Below are 19,502 nucleotides of genomic sequence, written 5' to 3'. Positions count from 1 at the left end.
TTAATGAGAGTGAATTGGCAATGAACCACTTATTAATGTCAGTAAAAATTTGATTAGCTACCCTTTCTAAATTTATATTTGATTTACTATTTATTGCAATGTTTGTATCATCTGCAAATAAGACGAACTTGGCATCTGGTAATGTAACAGATGACAGGTCATTAATATACACAAGAAACAGTAGTGGACCTGGTATGGAACCTTGGGGAACACCACATGTAATTTCTTCCCAGTCAGATGATGTCTGATTGCCTACTGCTGAAGTATTACATAATGACACCCTTTGTTTTCTATTAGTAAGATATGACTGAAACCACTCTGCAGCACTACCAGTGACACGATAATATTTTAATTTACTAAAAAGAATGCTGTGATTCACACAGTCAAATGCCTTTGACAGGTCACAGAATATGCCAGTTGCCTCTAATTTGTTGTCCAGTGAATTAAGGACATTTTCGCTATAAGTGTAAATAGCTTTCTCAATAACAGAACCCTTAAGAAACCCATACTGTGACTTTGACAGTATGTTATTTTCATTAAGGTGCTTAAGTAGATGCTTGAACATAACCTTTTCAAATATTTTTTTAAAAATCTGTGAAAAGTGAGATCGGTCGGTACTTTGACGGCATTTCTTTGTCCCCTTTCTTGTGGAGAGGTATAACTTCAGCATATTTAAGCCAATCCGGGAATGTTCCTGTGACAAGTGATTGATTACACAAATGCCTTAAGATGTGACTACGCTCACATGAACGCTCTTTTATTAACTTTGTTGATATGTTATCATATCCACTGGAATGCTTTGATTTCAAGGACTTTATGATGGATTCTATTTCTTTGGGTGAAGTAAGTGTCAATTCCATTTTACTGAGATTGCTTGTGTTCACTGGTCTCAGATATTCCATTGCATTATTTACTGAACCTGACAACCCCATGCCATCAATAAGAGAGACAAAATACTTGTTTAAATGGTTTGCAACACACCATGCATTTGTTACCAGGGTTTCATTTATTTTTAGAGCTATTTGTTCCTCCTCATTTCTGATCCTACCTATTCAACATACTGTTTGTCATAAAAAGACTCCAACATTCAGTCTGTGTTTTTGCATGTTCTGCAACACCTTTTGCACCTGGAGAATTGGTAATAACATTCTCTGAAAGTATACAAACACTTTGCTTAGGGCAATCCTTCATCCATTTTGTTCCATCCTTGGAGGTATAAAAAGTCCCACGTACCACAGGTGACTGACTAAGAGCTGGTAATGCAGATTTTGGCTCTTCCTAAAACTTCTAGTAGTTCTTGTAGCCAACATTCATTCTCTTCATAAGACATCTTGAGAAAAATAAATTATAAAAATAAATCAAAGAATACTATAAATAACTATATATCTCATAAAGTTGCTGACAGCTCAAAAATGTAACATTGACTATGAGATAGGGGGTGTGATGAACCCTAGCCACCTTTCCACATGTGTATCTCCCTATGACGCTGGTGCAACAATAAACTTTAAACTGCATCTTGGACCCCTCTCCCTTACCTCCAGCTACTGTGACATCAAGATTTCTGTGGTAACAATGACATTCAATAATCAGCACTTCAAAACACCTCGGGTATCACATACACACTCTCACTCACTCTGGGTTAAGGGGAGTTGGAACGCTCTATCCCGACAACATTAAATTTAGTGACTTGGCTTCACTGTATTTCAGGAACCACTGTAGACATTGACATGAAACTTTTACAGGACATTAAACTGTATGTTCTGAGTCTACTGAACTACTATAACTGCATTTCAGCCACTACTTTCAGAAATACAATTTTTAATTACACGATTAAAATTTTGTGCACTTTTTTTGTACATTATCCTAAATAATTTTAATTATACATAACATTATGTTATTCTTTTAGTTCAGTAGACTCAGGATATGTATGTTATTACTCGCTGAAAATTTGAATACTCTACTCGAAGTGGTTTCTGAGATTTAGGGAAAATGCAACAGAAAATGTAAATTTTCAGGAACAGCTTATAAAGTTTCAAAAAACTGTAACTCACTTAATATATGCTTAATTTTTTATTTTTAGCAACTCAGAAGCATGCTGCACCATACTGTATATCATCCTACTGATATTTTTCCACGTTTTTTTCTTCTTTTCTTCTTTCTGGACTCCTTGGTGGCCAACTGTGCTGCATACTCTGTTTTATCAATGCAAACCTTGTCCATCCATTCAAGTTCTCTCATGCAGTTTGCTCCAGGATTAATTCCCATATGCTGTAGCACTTTCACCCTACCAATTTCGCCACCATTAAAAGCAATAACAGCATCACTGATAACCCACTTCAGTGCTTTCATTCCAACAAAAACATTTTTTGGTAAGAGAGTCCATATAAAATTATTGAACGACTCATTGGGATTTTGAGTCTGACCATGCAGACACTTCTTCAGTAATTCCGGAATGCCAGGTCTCTGTAAATAGGTTTTATGGTTTTTATGGTATCCATGACTGCTGCTGGGATGGAATGTTTATGGCTATATGAACAGTCTGAGTACTGGGCATTGTGGTAATTGCACCATGAATCATGTCCAGGAGGGCAAAGGTGGTGTACTGGTTCTTCATCAGTTGACAGCCTGTGGAAGAAGGTAGCCCATACTGTCTGCTTCATTTTCAACAAATCCTCAGTATTATTTACAATGGCCAACCCATAATACTGCTATATTTCATCAATCATTTTGTTTGTCAGCCTGCCTCTTATGGTTTTACCATCAGAAACTTTCTTGTCTCTCAAACTTTGTTTCATCTTCCTCAACCTGGTGCCCATCCTCTTCAGGACATGATCTTTATAACTCAGCAATCCACAGCCTTCTAGATAAATAATTACTGATTTTATTAGATCTCAAAGTAATGCATGTTAAAATATTAATATTTTCAACTGGTACAGATCATATTTAAAAAAATAAAATAAAGTACTTCCCATGTGAGTTTATAAGTGATATATCATTTTATTCAGAAAATTGAAAATTTTATAATGAGATAAAAATCTGAAAATGTGATTTTTTTCCATTCCAACTCCCCTTAAGAGCTAATACAACAAAACATGTAATGTCTTTAATTGTCTGCAAGTGCATTAATATATTTCAGTAACCTGTTAATCTATGATTGAAAGAACTATACTGCAGATCCCTGAGCAACCAGTATCTTACGATGTTTGTTACAGAAATACAACAAGTGATTAGAAAATAAAACATTCTGTCTTTGAAGTCATGCGGACATTCAGAATTCCTCATTCTGTGATATAATGTAGTTTCAGAGAGTATTGTGCTGATGTAAAGGAGCCGCCAGATGCATGTCTGAGACAACAGTGATGCTTTTATGTCCATCTTTTATTCTTGATGGTACAGAATTGAAACATACATATAAAATTCTTGTTCATGTATATCACAAAAGGTGGTGGCTTTTAGAGCACCTGTAGTTGCTCACTGAACTGAAGAAAGCTGAATCCATATGGTACATGATCATATGAGTCCTTGTCACAGATATCTAAAAACTTCTGTTCAAGATGATTTCAAAAATAACTACAGGTACTGCTCATTTAGAAGAAAGTAATTAGCTCCCTCACACACAAACTGGAAAAATTGTATGTTTCTTACCATGAGAGGTGATATAAGCATACTTGCAATGAGTATCATAATACTGTTTTCCATGAGACCAAGAGCTGCCACAAACCTGAAAAAAAGTATTTCTGACAACATGAAATTAATAAAACTTCTCATCTCTTATAAGTTTTGCAGCAACAGAAAAAGTTCTTGCATATTTTACATATGATCATGATTTTATTGCAATATAATCTAAAAGACTAATAACAAGCATTTGACTAATAGTGATCAGTCGAACAACATACAGTGTGGTGTATAGGTGTGGAATCACCCTTCTAAACTAAAACAATGGAATAAACTGAAATTTAAAGTCATGCACTATGAGATGGGAGGAGGAAAACCTCTGAAGCTATTTTACCAGCATGGTGGCTAGTTTATAAGCCACCATATAGAATGCAAATCATAAGTTTCAAATGGAAAAGTGGTCATATGACATACTAAACAGGTGTAGAATTACATAAGAAAAACAATGGTGTCTTTCATTTGTACATTTCTTTCTCCATTCTTGAATTATGTTGCATATGTACTACAGTACAAGGCAAATGCAAGTGACAGCACACACAAGCCGCAGGATGTGCCTGACGTGTTGTCCACTTACATGGTTGTTATCCACTTCATGCATTCCCCATAGCCTTACACCAACAAATATACCATCATTTGAGCACAAACAACAATCATCAGCTCCCTGAGGTGGGCATGGTCTCTGATCTTCAATGCTTACACAGTTGTCTTCACAAGTTCCCACAGATATAAATCTAATGGACTGAAAATATGTAGGCATCAGTCCAACGACAACAACCTATCATTCTCCAGGGAAACTGGATACCATGTATGCCTGCACAGCAGTGATGAGGTGGGGCACCACTGTGCTGAAAAAAAGTTGGTAATGACTTGTCTTGAGATAGCAAAAATGGCAGTATTTATTCATTTAATAACTGCAGATAATGGCCTGCTGTAGATTTACCCTGAATGAAGAAGGTCCCAATAATGTGAGAACACCATATGGCACACCAAAGCATCACTTTCAAGATGCACGAGTTATCTTTTATAGCTCAATTCAGCAAGGGCTGACATCTGCCTAATATCTGTAATTATGTTTACTTACATCTCCCTCACTGCCTACACCACCGGACATGTCTCCCTTCCACTGTGCTCAAACCACGCTTCACACTGCAGGGGGGAAGGGGGGGGGGGGGGGCGCTGTGTGGCATCAACAAGTATGTACAACATATCTCTGCCATTGCAAATTCTTTGACTCTTTTAAGTGAATGGCCCATGCCATCTTGCTTGTTCAGTTGGCTGTACGACTTATTGTAGTGTGGATGTCTGTAATGAAATATACTGAGTATTACAGAAATGTGTGTGATTCCTTGGGCAACAACCCAACAGAAATTCCACAATGTTATATGCAAGAAAATAGGACTTCTGGTCAGGTGAGTATAGGGGTCCAAATACAAAATCAAACAGTGATAATGCAGGGATAGGTCTAAAAATGATTAAGAAAATAAAAACATGGGTAGCTACTATGAACAGCATAGTGAATACATTATAATAGCTAAGACAGTAATTAAGTTAAATTCCACCACAGTAGTACAAGTTATGAACCCTCTAGCTCCACAGATAAAGATATTTAAACATTGTGTTATGAAAAGAGAGGTCATTCAGGTAGGTAAGGGAGATGAAAATTTAACCATGACTGGAGAGGGAAGGAAGAGAAGGAAAAATAGTAAAATGCAATAAAATATATAGAGTATTTTTAGGAGAAGGGAGCAGTAAGGATATTGTGTACAGTAAACTACCATACATCAGGAACTTGCCTATTTAAAGAACTCTAAATTTTTATACTCGCACTCGACCATAATTACTTGACAGTTTTTGTTGCTAAATAATACAAATCACTTTCAGATGAAGTGTGGTTTGCACAAACAGAATAAAGGAAAGAACTGTTCCTTTGTGGTTTTTGATTCCTTTTATGTGATTACAAATCGGTTACTGAGTTATTGCATTCTGATACAAAGGTCTTCATCGTGCTTCCATCAAATATAGAGCAAGAAATTGGGAATCCCTGCAGATTTGGGAACTAGAGATTTTGCTAACTATAAATGTTACAATATTCATCTTTAATAAACATCTGTATCAACAACACCTCCTTATTACACATAAATAGTTCACAGCACTTAATTGTAAATAATTATTTAGCAGAGTGCACAGAATTAGTTCTAACAGACACATTACACATCTCTTAAGGATATTCTTCATTATATGATTAATAAATCAGGACAAATTAGTGAGTGCATCATGGTGATAACTATTCCATTGCCACATGTGTTGGCACAAAGCTCTCACTGCTATCAATTTCAGAAATCTGTCAGCTTCTGGTGCAAAATATTACATGAGCCTTCATGCTTTTTAGAACATCAAACACAGGTGCTTCATTTTTCTGTCTATGAAATTTTTATAACATTTTCCTACAGTTGATAACTGATGCTTTAACTGTCTCTGAGGAGTTCAGAGACACACCAGAAGAGAAGAGGGACAATATGGGCTATAACAAGCACAGAAACATCCCATTATTGCTACTATACTGTTTATACTTACCCAGCAATTAACAACAATATCAGGAAGTCAAATGAGAACTCTGCTTGAGCTGTAACCCCTTCTATAGCACCAATAACAGATGATTCTGGTTGTAGTGATGTAAAGGAACCTCCCCACGCTGGAATAGTCAACTTCATGCTGAAAATGGACAAACTTTACAGCTTACAGTCTTATCTATGTCTTCCAGGAATAAAGTAAATTATTATTTAGATTATAATGCTGCAAAGAGATCTATAGTGTTTTTACTAGCATATTATCACCATAAAACTGGAAAAATATATAGGAATCTCTCTGATGAATACAGCACTTGTTTGATATAATTTTAGTATTCTCTTTGTAGAAATGTCAATATTTAGTTTTAAAGACGTGTTCTCTTTACAGACACATTCCAAATTGAAATATCCGATAAATAGTTTACTTCTACAGTGTAACTGCACCAAGTTATGGATACAACTGCACACATAAGGAAATATAGTGGAACTATTCTGATAATCAAAATTCCAGGATGGAACAAATTAATAAAGATGAGAATAGACAACTGACCTGCAGATGAACTCTGTGTGGTGCACAGACACATGTAATGGAACAAAAACTTCCACTAGCTTTTGGTTTACCACAATTTTTACAGTTAAGCACCCCCCCCCCCCCCACCCCACCCCCACCCCCACCCCCACCCCCCACCCCCACCCCCCACCCCCAATACACACAAAGTTCCTTATGTGTGTATGCGAGATAAAGAGAAACAGTGATAAAGGTAGAGAAGGGGGGGAAAGAGAATATTTGCATTCTGAAAAAGGATCAGTAGCTTGAAAGATAATGAGCTGCCACATGTGTCTTTGCACCATGTCATTCAGCTGCTGCTGTGTGTTGTGTATCCTCATTCCTATATAGTGGGAATATTGTATATACTAACCAACTTTCCTTCTAATGTATTATCCACCTGACATTTCTGACTTCCTAGTCAATTCATGATCTACTTTTTTAAGGCCTCCTCCATGTTTTTTTACATATACTTGTATTTCTATCACATTCCCTTTTTACCCTATGTGAGTGATCACTCCACCTCTTCAGTGTTAGCTAGTCATCTATTGACCTATAAGAAAAGATGATTACAGTATTGTATTCCTCCTTCCAAAAAAGTGACTGAGCTAACATCTTTTCTGATGTCCTTTTGATCCTCCAGGTTACCCATATACAAGGTGTGATTCAGAAGTTTCAAGACTGATTCATTTCTGAGGAGGAGAGCGCACGCGGACCGGGTCCGCTGGGAGGGGAAAGTAGTGGGGGGTCTCAGGGAACGAAATGACACTGTGGCAGTTGCGTCTGGAACCCTGGAGAGTGCACATCACTAACAGAATGAGTGTGTGTCATTGACCTTGATTGAAAAGTGGAAGAGGTGAAAATGGGACAGCACTTGGAGCAGCATTATGCGATTAAGTTTTGCGTGGGACTGAACAAAACCGCCACGGAGACTCTCGGTATGATTCAAGAGGACTTTAAGGAAGAAGCCATGTCCTACACAATGGTTTTCATGTGGCACAAATGTTTCAAAGATGGCCACAGGAATGTTGAAAATGACGACCACTCTGGGAGGCCATCATCAAGCCAAATGGATCAAAATGTGGAGAGAGAGTGCAGGAACTTTTAAACAATGATCTCATCTTAGTACTAGATTAATTGCCGAAAACTGGGACTCAGTCAGAGTACGGTGTGGAGAATTGTGACAGAGAATTTGATGATGTGAAAAGTGTGTACCAAACTGATGCCAAAAGTTTTGTCGGTGGATCAGAAGAAATGGTGCATGACTGTTTTCCAGGGAATGCTCCAACGGTTGAATGTTAATCTGAACCTTCTGGAGAAAGTGGTTACTGGTGATGAGACCTGGGTCTACAAGTACGATCCTGAGTTGAAGTGTCAAAGCTCAGAATGGCGCACTGCTTCCTTGCTGAAGCCCAAGAAAGCTTCCATGAGCAAGTCGTTTGTGGCGTGTATGCTGATTGTTTCTTTTTTATGGTAAAGGAGTGACTCACAAGGAATTTGTTGCTCATGGACATACTGTCACAGGTGAATTTTAACACTGGGGGATCAAGTTTGCCGTGTCCACCCAGCAATTAAGGGCAATTGGATTCTCCACCATGACAACGTGCCTGCTCACACATATGCATGACGCTGCCAAAGTTTTGGTCAAGTTCAACGTGACAACACTGTCGCAGCCACCCTACAGCCCTGACTTGGCTCCAAGTGTGTTTTCCTCTTCCCCCTGAATCAAGACAGGCCTCAAAGGGAAGCAATTCGCCTCCATCGGTGCCATCCAGCAGGCTTCGATGAGAGCCCTTGACAGCAGGACGCCGAAGGCCTTCCAGAAGGGCTACAAACAGTGGAAAATGCACTGGCAGCACTGTGTTGATGCTGAAGGATCATATTTAGAAGAATTTTAGTCCACTGTACTTAAATGTCCAATAAATTTGTAGTTCTTAGTTAAGTCTTGAAACTTTTGAATCACACCCTGTATATGCATGTAGTCCACAACCTTTGAGTGTTCGATACCACGTCATTTGTTTTTCTTTGTGAATCATCAAGAAAACTTTTATCTTGATTGATTTATTTACTTACTCTAAACAAATAACACTTAAAATTATTTACATTGATGTCATGTTAACGAATATCAGCTAGTTATACTCTGGGCTGAAGTTGTTTCACCATTTCTACATTATATAATTCCTTTTCTTTACCACTTTCCAGCTCTACTAAGAACAACGGCTTTAGGCTGTGGTATACCATTTTCTTGATGTGGTCCCACATATTTAGGAAAAAATTTATTTGTCCCTTTTTTAATGTTAAGAACATAAATGATGATCACATGTTAAAACTAAATCATCAGTTTCTAATTCCAGTACATGGGCAATATTGTTCTGCCACCACAGATGTTGTTGAGCATTATATAGTAGGTTATTCTCTGCTCACCTCTGTACTTCATCTATAGTTAATTCTTCCCCTTTGGGCCAACTAAACACATTTAACAATGGTTCTTTTATTCATTACCTCTAAATTTGATAATCCCATTGTCATGTGCAGTAATTCATTTATCAGTATCTGAAATTCAGAAATTAATTATGCCCATGATGTATGCTTTGTGGAACAATATGCCCTACAAAGTCATGAAATTTCATTCACTATTCTTCACAGGGACTACTTTGTGGGTGATATTTAGAAATCACTATATATTTTACTTGTTTCCATGCTAAAAATTCTGTAAATGTCTGACTAATACATGGTAGACTATTATTGATAAGTAATTTGAGTGGTTTTCCGACATCCCTGAAACATTCTCTCAAACAGTGAAATACTGCTTCAGCACTTACTTTTTGATAGTGTAGAGCTTAACATAGTTGCACCAGCACTCTACTAGCACAAATATGTGTGTTGCTCCACCCCTCCCTGATGAAAGTTGACCAGAAACCTCTACTGCAGAATGGTCATGAAATCAATAACACCCATTGTATCAGTCTCCTAGCCAACATTCCATGAGAAATGCTACAGCTTGATAATCAGTATACACCACCATTTTGGATCGCCATTTCAAAGTCTGAAACTTTTATATGCTCCAGATTAAGGCATTTGTATGCTCCAGACTATGGCTAATAACTCTTTTTCTGTTGCCGTATAATTCAATTCATGTTTGGTCAAAGCTCTACTGGAAAATGCTAGTATATTATGTTATCCTGTAGTAGGATACCATTCACCTTCAAACAGTTCACAAGTCACTCCATATTCCAAAGCATCAGCACTAAATTTAAATGGTTTATCCATACATGGATTTTTCAATATACAGTAGGTGCATTGACTAATGCTAATTTAATGTTGTTGAAAACTTCTGATTCCTCATCTCCCCAAACCCATTTCAGTCTTTGCTTAATAAGTTTTAACAAACATGGATCATCAAACACTACTAATCCAAGAAATGACTTAATTGCTAAGTGTTCTTAGGTGCCAGACAATCTTTGATTGCACAAATCCACTCTGGATCAGCTTTTTACCATTTACCTCTACCATAAAATAAAAACTTTAATTCTTCCCTGCTGAAATGTGACTTAGATAACTTAATCATAATGCCTCCAGAATGAGATTTTCACTCTGCAGAGGAGTGTGCACCGATATGAAACTTCCTGGCAGATTAAAACTGTGTGCCGGACCGAGACTTGAACTCGGTCCCGAGTTTGAGTCTCAGTCCGATACACAGTTTTAATCTGCCGGTAAGTTTCTAATCACAATGCCTTTTATGTAAAACCTGCCTACAGTTTTTGTAAGTACAGTACAATGTTTCTCCAAAGTTTTGGATACTAACTATATGACATTCACATAGATGATTAGATCTTGCAACAATTCCTTTCCTAATGCCACGTCTAAAGTTCTAGTGAATACTGATGCTGAAGTGTTGAGACCAAACAGCAAAACCTTAAACTGATAAGACTTACCTTCACACAAAAAAGCTGTAAATTTCCTAGAAGATTCAAGTAACACCTGCCTGTATCCCATAGTCATCTCCACTGAACTAAAATACCCCAGTTGTTTGAATTTCATCAAAATGTCATCAATACTAACTGGTTAGTCTCTTTCAGTTTCTATATATGTTCATTTAGTGTTTGAGCATCGAGCATCAAACAGACTCCTCCTGTAGCTTTATTGGTACCATCAATAATGAATTATTGCAAATGCTAAGGATATGTTCCATGATATTATTTTCAATCATTTTATCTATCTCTTCTTGTACTGCTGTGGGTATACTCAAGAGCACTAAGTATGGTTTGCAAAAAAAGGCAATTTGTCCTTCGTCTTAAAACTACATACGTAGTCTCCCAGTATTCCTGGTTTATCTGAAAATACTGTTTCATATTGTAACAATAACTTATACAAATCTTCTTTCTGAGAATTAGTTAATAAAGATGATTCATAAGCTGTGCCTGCAATACCTCTTGGGAACTAGCTTGATTCTCTGAATTTATCATTTTCAATGTGGCAATTAAATGTATTTCATAATTCTTCCTATCCATCAGGTTTCAGTTCTTAAATTTTACTATACAGTTATGGTTATTATATTTACGCCTTAACTCTTTTGTAGCAAAGTCTAATAGTAATCTGTAGTTAGATGCTAATCAACCTGATAGCAAATGTAAACCCACATTTGGCACTCCAGTCACTGGAAGTGTGGTATACACTGCTCTTTGTTTTAATATCTCTAGTAAAGATTCTGATACAAGTGAAATTTCAGTACTTGCATCTATGTAGACATCAATTTTATGATTATTTATGTCTCCTGTTAATAAAGATTTACTATTCTTGTTAGTCTAATTCTGTTCTCCTTCCTCTAGTAACCATTCCTGTTATAACCTTTAATCACCAATAATTGCGTGGATATTAAAACACACTCACTGAGGAACAATAGCTCGTCACATGATAACAACTCAGTATCTCTTATTCGACTGCCGTGCCGTGACATGCGGCCGGTGTCATTTGTAGCTAGGTGGCGCTCCCGCTCTCAGCTGAGTTGCGGAGCACCTCTATCGCCATTTGCGCATACTGTCGTGGCGGCACTGTTAAATGTCGTGGCACTGTCACAACACTTTTCCCCCCTTGAAAAAAAAAAACACTCACTTCCTTGGAGACATGGACAGTGCGGAGACATCGATGGCCTCTTGTGAGGCCCCGTGAAGATCCCGCGGAGACACACGAGAGTATGGTCGAAAATGTCCAGGACGGAAGCTCGTGCAAGGAACGTGCCTCCTGGACGAGATGATGGGTGAAAACTCCGGAGCAGCATCCATAGGTGTCGTGGACCTGGGGGTGTGCTCCAGCGAGATGGGTCCCGGAGAAGGCGGCGTCGCGACTGGGGCCCGTTCCGGCGTACTCGGAAGCAGTAGCGACGTCGGCTGCATCAACACGTACGGTAGAGTGGCAGCAGCGACAGGACTGGCTTCTCGGGCTGGCGGAGGCGAAGGAAGGGGCAGTGGCACCAGTGTGGCCACCACTCGTGGGAGCATCTGGTCGTAATGGCGAACAACCATGCCATCGTCCGTACGTATTTCACAAAGCCGGTGGCTGCGAAGAGCCTTGACCACCCCTGGAATCCATTTAGGGCGAGATCCATACCCTCGTGCCCACACGTCAGCGCCCACTGAGTATTTTCCCGCACTAGGGGACACAGCACAAGGCCTGACAGGGTGAAGCAGGTGCAGTAGAGTGCGCGGTTGGCGGCCATGCAAGAGTTCAGCACGGTTGGGATCACCCAGAGGCGTGAAGCGATAAGAACTCAGAAATTGTAGCAGAGCCTCATCTGTGGAATTTTTTCATCTGGCTTTCGAAAGTGCGGACAAGGCGCTCGACCTCCCCATTTGATTGTGGATGGAAGGGCGGTGCTGTAACATGATGAATCCCTTGTCCAGTACAAAAATCACGGAAGGCCTGCGAAGAGAACTGAGGGCCATTGTCCGTGACGATCGTGGATGGAAGACCTTCTAGCGCAAAGATTTTGGACAAAGCCAGCATCGTCACCGCAGTGGTGGGCGACAGACATCAAACAACAAACGGAAACTTCGAGAAGGCATCAATCAACAGTAGCCAATAAGTAAAGAGGAAGGGGCCGGCAAAGTCAGTGTGCACCCGTTCCCATGGCTGTGCTGGATCAGGCCACGGAGAGGGCATTGTACGAGGTGCAGCCGGTTAGTGAGCACACTGACCACACGCAGCAACCATGTGGGCAATGTCTGAATCAATACCGGGCCAATAAACGTGTCTGCGAGTTCAGGGACTTAGTCCGAGAAATTCCCCAATGGCCTTCATGCAACAGTTTGAGAACATCTTTGCGAAGAGAGGCTGGCACCACGACCCGTGGAGATGCGCCATCCGTGGCCAGAAGAACAACACCATCATGAACAGACAGACGAAGGCGCAAGGCATGGTAGTTGCGAAGGGGATCCAATGCCCGGCCCTTGGTCCTGTCCGGCCAACCCCGTTGAACAAAACTGATCACCTGACGCAGGACTGGGTCCTGCGCAGTAGCCGACGCGACCTGCGAACCTGTAAGTGGAAAACCCTCGACCACACGATGTTCTTCCTCATCAATGTGGAAACAGAGTAGTTCATCACGATCGAAAACCGGGTCGGGGCCCATCGGCAATCACGACAATGCGTCAGCGTTGGCGTGCTGGGCCTTGGGGCGATAGTGAATCTCATAGTGAAAACGAGACAAGTATAAGGCCCAACGTTGCAGGTGGTGAGCTGCCTTATCCGGAACCAACGCCGATGGGCTGAACAGAGAGACCGGCGGCTTGTGGTCAGTGATGATGTGAAACTTAGAACCATACAAAAAAACGCTGAACTTTTTTAGAGCATAAATGATAGCGAGCGCCTCCTTTTCGATTTGAGAGTAACGCAGTTGCGCATCATTTTCTTGGAAGCATAGGCGATGGGTCGTTCCAACCCATCCTCATACCGATGGGCGAGAACAGACCCTAGGCCATACTGTGACGCGTCAGTCGCCAGAACCAAGTGCTGACCCGGACGGAATGTGGCAAGACAAGGCGCCAACTGCAAATGAGCCTTCAGGCGGACAAAAGCCTGCTCACACTCATCGGACCAACAGAAAGGGACGTTTTTGCATAACAGCTGATGCAGAGGATGAGCTACCGCCGCCGTGGATGGAATGAATTTGTGATAATAAGCAATCTTGCCTAGAAACGCCTGAAGTTCTTTGACCGTAGACGGCCGGGGTAGAGTGTTAATGGCCGCAACATGCTGACGTATAGGACGTATACCCTCACAGGACAAGTGGAAACCAAGATACACAACGGAGGGTTGGAAGAACTGTGACTTGTCCAGATTGCACCTCAACCCAGCCGAATGCAAAACCCAAAACAGTGAATGCAAATTGCGAAGGTGCTCCTCAGTGGAGGCCCCCATGACAACAATGTCATCCAGATAGTTTATGCAGCCGGGAACGGAAGCCGTGAGCTGTTCCAAAAACCGCTGAAAAATGGCCGGCGCGCTAGCGACACCAAATGGTAACCGCTGGTACTGATACAACCCACAAGGAGTGTTGATGACGAGAAATTCCTTGGAAGAAGCATCCAACGGCAACTGATGGTACGTCTCCGATAAGTCAAGTTTGGAAAAGAACTGGCCCCCAGCGAGCTTGGTAAATAACTCCTCAGGACAGGGAAGAGGATAAGTGTCAATGAGGCTCTGAGCGTTGACAGTGGCTTTAAAATCGCCACACAATCGCAGACTCCCGTTTGGTTTATAAACCACCACAATTGGCGATGCCCATTCGCTGGAGGTAACAGGAAGGAGAATCCCTGAAGCTGTTAACCTGTCTATCTCAGCCTTGACAGGTGCACGCAATGCCATCGGAATAGGGCATGCCCGGAAAAACTTAGGGCGAGCTGTAGGTTTAAGAGTAATGTGGGCTTCAAAATCCTTGGCACGACCCAGACCAGCAGAGAACACAGACGAAAATTCAGAACACAATCCATCCAGCTGTTGATACGGAATACCCTCAGATACGAGGTGCACATCATCATCAATGGAGAGCCCAAACAACTGGAAAGCATCATAACCGAACAGGTTTTCAGTGCTCGCATGATCCACCACATAAAACGTGAGGGGCCTAACAACAGACTTGTAGGCAGTGGAAGCATCAAAGCCAATGATAGGAATTTTCTGTTTATTATAAGTTCTCAGATTTCGCGTAACTGGAGACAAGGGAGGGGAGCCCAACTCCAAATACGTGCGAGAATTAATGAGAGTTACTGCAGAGCCAGTATCCACTTGCATGCGAATGTCTTTATCCAGAACACGAACAGTAACAAACAACTTATTTGTTTGAGAAAGCACACAGTTAACATCCATGTCCGATGCCTCGTCCTCGTCGACAGGAACTTTAGGGGACTGACACACAGAAGCAATGTGACATTTTTTCCTACATGAATTACACGTGGCCCAACGTTTTGTACACGCGGCCCTGTCATGCTGTACGAAACAACGTGAACAAGAAGGAAGTGCGGAACGAACCTGCTTCTGTGGTTGCTGTTGTCGCTGCAAGCATTGCGGCCCAACGCGACGTTGTTTACGCGAGTGAACCGCCGCCACATCTTCGTTCTCCTGTGAAACAGGCAAATTGTCTGTGTCGAAAGTTGATTGTACAGCACCTACATCACACCACGCGTCTATTTGTGCGCCAGCAGCGTGAGACACTTCAAAGGATTGAGCGATGCTTAGAACTTCCGACAACGACGGGTTTGGCAGTTGTAGGGCACATTGCCGAACTTCTTTATCAGGAGCAAGCCGTAGAATAGCATCCCTAACCATTGAATCAGCATAAGACTCATGATGAGTGTCCGTGACAAACTGACATTTCCTACTCAGACTGTGTAGTTCCGCCGCCCAAGCCCGGCAAGATTGATGGGGCTGTTTACGACACCGGTAGAACGCCACGCAGGCGGCAACAACGTGGGTGTTTTTTCGGTAATAGTTAGACAATAAGTCACACATTTCTTGGAAGGACAGAGAGGCAGGTTCCTGCAGAGGGGCTAACTGAGATAGCAGCTGATAGATCCGTGAGGAAATCCAAGATAGAAATAACGACTTACACATAAGAGCATCAACAATGCCAAAAGCCAAGAAGTGTTGCCGCAAACGCTTCTCATAATGCTCCCTGTCTTCAGCGGCCTCGTCGTAAGGAGGGAATGGAGGCGAAGAAGAGGAAGACAGACGATGAGTAAGCGACGTCCACAACACCTGAATAGCAGCCGTCAGCTGTGTTTGTTGTGCCTGAATAGCAGCCGTCAGTTGTGTTTGTTGTTCAATGAGCGTTTGCATAAGCTGTTCCATGTCTGCCCCGTCACGAACACACAAATCCACAATGCAGTGAAAATATCCCATCCTCGTCACCAAAAAGTGTTATAACCACCAATAATTGCGTGGATATTCAAACACACTCACTTAGGAACAATAGCTCGTCACATGATAACAACTCAGTATCTCCTATTCGACTGCCGTACCGTGACATGCGGCCGTCGCCGTTCGTAGCTAGGTGGCACTCCCGTGCTCAGCCGAGTTGCGGAGCACCTCTATCGCCGTTTGCGCGCACTGTTAAATGTCGTGGCACTGTCATAACAATTTATTCATGGGAAGTGTTTGTGTAAATGCTATGAGCTGGTCAATGTAAAGGCACAATCTTACACTGACATGCCCTGAATCCTGGCCTCCCCTCCAGGATATTCATACAATTTCCTACTACTACCATAGTTTCCAATGGTAGAAATACTTATAGTTATGGAGTATTGTTATTCGTTGCCATGTTAACAAACATCAGGGCATTGTTGTTTCTTGACCTACTGTTGTTTATTGAAAAAAGTTTGCCTCTCTCCTTTTCTGGAATTTATTACTTATTTGGTTACTATCACTATATTTATCATCATGATTTTTATTATTCCCTCTCTCACTTGATCAGGAGGAATGACAATGTCAATTTGTTTGTACATGTATTATATAGGAGCCTGTTGACCAGTTTATAATATATACTTAAAAGTGCTACAGGAAAGTAAACTGCTGGGCGTCCACTGAGTTTCCCTCAATTTTGTTTGACAATAGTTGAAGAGATATTTTAAACTGATTTGGCATCGATCTGATATTAGAGTATAAGTGCAGATATTTTAAGCCAATCCCAAGCAATGTTTCAAAAATAGGCAGTGAAGCAACTACTGAAGTTAGGAATGTTGTGCTATGCCACTGGGTGCTCAAGTCTTCTTTTGACCCAGTTTGACAGTGTCTATTCATTCAGGTAGACACTCAACTGGTTGTCTTTCCCATTTAAAAGACTGTAAAACAAATACACCAGGGCTTGTGAATATGACTGCTTTCACTGGTCACTCAGCCTGTGATATGACAGCACATGCCTATGCATGAACTGTAATAGGACGTGCTGGATGGGTGCGTAGAACAGATCTTCCCCAGAGGTAGACCCTCATGGTAATGGTTTGAGACTAATTTCTTTTTAAAAAGATGACAAGGTAGACACTCAACTGGTTGTCTTTCCCATTTAAAAGACTGTAAAACAAATACACCAGGGCTTGTGAATATGACTGCTTTCACTGGTCACTCAACCTGTGATATGACAGCACATGCCTATGCATGAACTGTAATAGGACGTGCTGGATGGGTGCATAGAACAGATCTTCCCCAGAGGTAGACCCTCATGGTAATGGTTTGAGACTAATTTCTTTTTAAAAAGATGACAAGGTTACATCAAATAATGAAAAATCTAGGACAGAATAATGACAATATTATGAAAAGGATAGATTGCTACTCTCCATATAATGGGATGCTGAGTTACAGACAGTGTAAAGGGACAAATCCTCCTCTAGCATTACTTTTCCTCAATAGTAGTAGTCAATACCAGTTATATTTTTTCGAATTTTGAACATGTCAATATTATCTCAGCTGTTTTTCTGAAAAATTTCATATAATGTTATAAACAATATGTTATATTTTAAGCTAAAACACGTGAAAAGGAATTATTCTATTTTCATTGTTATAATCAATATGTACTAGCTCTGAATGTACAGTTAAATTTTTTTTTTTTTTAGAAACATTTGAAATTACAAACTATTTGGCACACTTAAAATTTTTACTATTAATTATGCAATGATTGTTTAATATGTTTATTTCTGGATTCCTTTATGAAATAATAACTGAACTTAATAAAAATTCATTTCTCAAGAAAAATTGTAAACCCTTTGGAAATGAGGTGGTAGTAAGCATGCCTCTGATTAGATCAGACGTAGTTGTGTATTTTGGGCAAACTATGTAATTTCAGCTATGTTAATGTGAAAATTTAAAAGACTGTGTGATATATTAAAATGTGACAAAATAAATTAACGTAAAAACAAAATTCTACAATGACATTATTCAAAATTATTGAGATCAATTGAACCATGAGAACCTAAAATGTGAGAAATTCAGCTTCAAGAATCAGACCCCCAGACAAGAACAACTGGAGCCAACTCTACAAGAATATATAAGTAAACTAAAAAGTTTATTGTAATCTTACTCCTGTCAAATCTTCAGAAAAAGCTTTGCAAATTGGTAAACAATAGTAGCAACCAGGCAGGAGGGGGTAGATTACAACAGGCACAACAAAAAACTGATTTACATTTGAGTTTTTGGTCAAAAGGATTTCTTTTCAAGTAGAAAACACACACACAGTCACACAAGTAGAACTCACACGCACCTGACCACTGTCTCTGGCTGCTGAGGCCACTGAGTCTGCCTCAATGGCCAGAGATTGTGGTCATATGTGTGCAAGTTGTGTTTGTGTGAATACATGTGTATTCTCTACTTTAGAAAAAAACATTTTGGCCAAAAACTCAAATGTGTAGCTGTCTTTTCTTTGTGTCTGTCTACAGCTCAGTATCCCCTCTATAAAGTGATTAACAGTCTATCCTTTTCATAATATTGACAAGATTATATAATTTTTAAATGTTCATTTTTACTTACTCCTCTGCATTGAACTGTTGTTTCTGACTATACAGATGTTCCACTCTGTCACAGAATACTGAACAAGGTATAACACTGCAAAATAAATGCAGAAATTTCATTAAATCAATATTTTGTATTTACCTACACATTTAATAACATCATGTAAACTAACGTGTTGTGAAGATAAGAAAATGGTGAAAAGTGATTGTAGGGGCTGTTTTTTTATGCAGAAGTGAGTGCTGATAATTAGAACTATAATTCATTATACCATATAAGATTTTCTTGTGTGCAGTTTATAAAGAATAGAATGAATGACTGCTTGTCACACTGGACCATGACATACGTAATATACCAAAAATGTGAGTAAAGCATTTCCATTATTAGAAATGGAGGTCAGAGATTGATATCAGCAAAATTAATACAATATTTAGTTTTAGGTACATAAATAGTAACACAAAAATTGGAAATAGGCTTGGGTGGAAAATAAGAGCAAAATAAGATGCAGTAATGATTTGTCCAAGTTTATTACATTGTTTATTATATAATGTTGTGCAGAAAACAACTGTGTACCATTGTTGCTATTTGTATATGAATGTTTGGTGAGTGGAGATCCCATCAGAAACACCGCCTGTATATGAGTGTGGCTGGTTTTCTACAAAATTGTATAAGTACCATACAAGTACTGACCACCATTGGCTTGATAAAGGGCACCAGAAAGG

General features: G+C 40.0%; 1 protein-coding gene across 1 annotated transcript in view; it reads right to left on the bottom strand.

The window, feature by feature from the left end:
* Nucleotides 1-19,502, bottom strand: part of LOC124789912 — a 225,582-nt gene that overhangs the window by 133,377 nt on the left and 72,703 nt on the right. Inside the window, exons 4-6 of the mRNA XM_047257429.1 lie at nt 18,802-18,876; nt 6,250-6,387; nt 3,646-3,721 (exon numbers count right to left, since the gene is read on the bottom strand). Coding sequence (XP_047113385.1) covers nt 3,646-3,721; nt 6,250-6,387; nt 18,802-18,876 — 289 coding nt within the window. The remainder of the gene's footprint in view (nt 1-3,645; nt 3,722-6,249; nt 6,388-18,801; nt 18,877-19,502) is intronic.

The sequence above is a fragment of the Schistocerca piceifrons genome, chromosome 3 (genome assembly GCF_021461385.2).
Source record: "Schistocerca piceifrons isolate TAMUIC-IGC-003096 chromosome 3, iqSchPice1.1, whole genome shotgun sequence".
Classification (NCBI taxonomy): Eukaryota; Metazoa; Arthropoda; class Insecta; order Orthoptera; family Acrididae; genus Schistocerca; species Schistocerca piceifrons.
Note: the sequence above shows the minus strand (reverse complement) of the source record. Positions and strands in the feature narration are given on the sequence as shown.